This window comes from Hakea prostrata, chromosome 11 (genome assembly GCF_041222555.1).
Source record: "Hakea prostrata isolate BN-2017 chromosome 11, UWA_Hpros_2, whole genome shotgun sequence".
Taxonomy (NCBI): domain Eukaryota; kingdom Viridiplantae; phylum Streptophyta; class Magnoliopsida; order Proteales; family Proteaceae; genus Hakea; species Hakea prostrata.
Window position 1 is genome coordinate 15,602,778 of NC_142610.1, and position 3,146 is coordinate 15,605,923.

The following is a 3,146-nucleotide window of genomic DNA, read 5'->3' on the forward strand; positions in this document are numbered from 1 at the left end:
TATGTTATGGTGCCATCATAGTTTTGTTTAATATATAGTTTTATTTTCTTAGTTAACACGAGATATAATAGTTTTCAGTTGATGACAATATTAGGTTGTCTGATGCTGGGTTTGGTTCCTCTACTGCTCAGGGAATGAAGAGACCGTTCCACAATATCGACGTTGAAGTCATGCAGTGTTCGCTCAATTTTATCGTTCCACGCAAGTGAAATTCAAACTGGATACTCCTTTATTAGCTTTAATTGACCGTCTCATTAATGCAAGTTAACCAGCTAGCAATCATCGATTGCTATCTCTATTATTTGAATTCAACGAAAGAAATACTTTCAATGCTCTTGTACTTATACCTAATATTTGCCTCTCCAATCTCCGTCGATATAATATTTTAACTCCTGATTGGCTATAGTAATGATTTTAGTACACCAAATAAGAATAGGTGCTGGTGATACGACATTGTCGAGAGTACTGGACAATTTGCCCTTCCTTCCTTATTTTCACTTCTTGGTTGTCAATTTTTATTGATTCAAATATGATATACATTGAATACACAATCAATAACTTCCACTTCTCATAAAAATACCTTAGTTGGCATTGAATATTAGATGTCTCACATTGAACACCTCTCAAGAAAATATGATAACAATCAATCCCAATGATTTAGAACAAATGGGTTTGAATCAAAATCAGTTTTAGTGACACAAAACCAAATTTTTAAAACACGTGCTCAATTTCTCAATGATTAAATTCAACAAGGGAAGATTGAAAGACTTCAAATATTAACTTTTATTTTATTTTGGAAATAGCTTCCTTGGCCTTCAAGGGAAATTTTTGAAAAACGTGAAGTACACGCGCGCCAGAAACGTTCGCAGTTAAATTCTGATCTCAAGCGAGATTTTCTCTTTGGAAATCTGGAATGTTTCAAAATTCAAAGATTCATATATAACATCGAAAATAGTTACAAAAAAACAGCTATAAAACAAAAGAACGATTCCAAATCAGTGGCAAGTTTGTAAATAACCACATAAAAAAGTCAAAATTAGTTGATGTGACCGTTGACATTTCCTTGTTCGTTAAAGTGTATACATGTATGATGTATGTATGCTAAGAACCTTCATGGGTCATACATAGAATGGCCATCATATTACCATGCCAGGTCATCATCACTTTTTTTTCCAATTTAATAGAACGAGAGAGACGGTGAGTGATAGAATTACAGAGACTGAACCACTGAGTTCAGAGTGGAAAAGAAGAGTTTTTATTAACCAAGGGTCTCCAGATTAGCTTCATATACAAGAGAAAGATCGAAGTAAGAGAGGAAAACTTTCTGGGTTTTTGAAAAATTTTTGATATTTCTCTTTCTCATTTTGATATATAAAGATATGTTTATGGTGTATCTGGGTTTTTTGGTTTCTCTCTCTCAAGTCCTTTTCAGACTTCTGCGAAAAATCGTAAAACAACTCAGTATGATTTTTGTCATTTATGGGTTACCAATCGTAGCCATTGATTCGTAATCCTCTGCTATGTTATTCTTTTAATCTTTTTATGTATTTTGTCTTGTGGGCTTTCTTTTTATACTCGTTGTGTTTCCTCTTTCAGGCTCTCTTTCTCAAATCGGAAGAGAAAAAGGGAGGGAGATTTACAGAGAAAAGGTAGGTTTGAGGATTTATGTCGGCTAGTTATGCTTAGTTGATTCCAGTTAAGAAGCAGCTCTTTGTTTCTTCTTCTCTTCTCCTACTTGTCTATCTTTTCTGTTGTCAAGATATTTTACATGCTTTTACCTGCAAGAGAGGTCTCAAAAGGTTTCGATGCGTTTGAGATCAAAACGGTACGTTTATACCCAAATGGGTTCTTAACAGTTTCGTATTCAGATTAGTTTTGATGAGTTTTAGTTTTGATGGATTCTTTTTTCCTGGGTTTTGCAGGATATATTCTGGATTCAAAATTTTTGGGGTTTTTTTCATATAAGACGCTTTTTAATCTGTGAGAGACCTTCTTTCTGGAAAGTTTTGTTTTCCCCTATTTTGGAGGAGAAATTTCAGAAATGACATTGCCTCAGAGACAAATAGTGAATCAAGAGAAGCCATTTAAGCAAGGAGGAGAGAAATCCATCATTGCAGATAAATCAATGCTTGCAGAGGAACCAGATACCCAGCACAAAACCAGAAAGATCCGAATTATCTGCAATGATCCTGATGCTACCGATTCTTCTTCTAGTGAAGATGAAACGGTGACATCTAATGGTGGCAGAAGGTATATTAAACGCCTGGTTCATGAGATTAGTGTTCCAATTGTTCCATCGGGGTCATCTGCTCAGGAGATTGATAGTTCTTCCCAAGGTAGCAATTTTGTTTTGAAAAACCCAGGTGCTAGAATCCACAAAAACCCCAGAAGGGTTTTAAGGAGGAACTCCAAATCTAGCTCTAAATATAGAGGGGTTCGACAGAGGGCTTGGGGAAAATGGGCTGCTGAGATTCGTGATCCTATTGAAGGTCGTCGAGTCTGGTTGGGTACTTATCTTACTGCAGAAGAAGCTGCAGAAGCTTATGAAACTGCTGCACAGAAATTTGAGTTGCAGAGAATGAATCTGTCGAGGAAGAACAATGGCACTGTTTCAGTTAGGCATTGGGTTGAGAAGATTAGAGACGTTCCTTGTTCCTCTTCTGTTGTTGGCTCTGTTTCTCATACAGAAGAAACAGATAGTCTATTTTCTTTTTCTTCTCCATCTTCTGTGCTTGATATATCCAACTCTGCTGCTACCCATTTGATTGAACTTCCAAGCAAAACTGCTCAGCTATCTGTTCATCACCAACATCAGCAGCAGCAACAACAACAACAACAAAAACAAGAAATTATTATACCAGATATTCCGATGGGTAGTCCATTACCTAACATGATCGACGAAGACCCTGGGTTTGAATTGGAATCATTTTTTATGCAGAACACTGAGCAGAACTTGAGTGATTTCGGTGTCTTTGATGATTTCTCAGTCTTTGGGTTTGGAGAAAGTGGTGCTCCTTCAGAACTCGATTTTGGTTTTGATTTTTCCCCCGAAACGCCTGAAACGCAGGCCTGGCTTGAGTCGCTGGATATGAACGACCTAAACCTTCCATAAATTATTTTCAGGAGTCCCATATAAGTTTTGCAGA

The 3,146-nt window shown here is 36.6% G+C and overlaps 1 protein-coding gene across 1 annotated transcript; it reads left to right on the forward strand.

Moving 5' to 3' along the window:
- The first annotated feature begins 1,225 nt into the window (after window positions 1–1,225).
- LOC149000375 (uncharacterized) lies at window positions 1,226–3,146 on the forward strand. Its single transcript, XM_089139038.1, has 3 exons — window positions 1,226–1,306; window positions 1,597–1,825; window positions 1,923–3,146. The coding sequence occupies exon 3, from the start codon at window positions 2,042–2,044 to the stop codon at window positions 3,110–3,112; it is 1,071 nt and encodes a 356-aa protein (XP_088995164.1). The 5' UTR covers window positions 1,226–1,306; window positions 1,597–1,825; window positions 1,923–2,041; the 3' UTR covers window positions 3,113–3,146.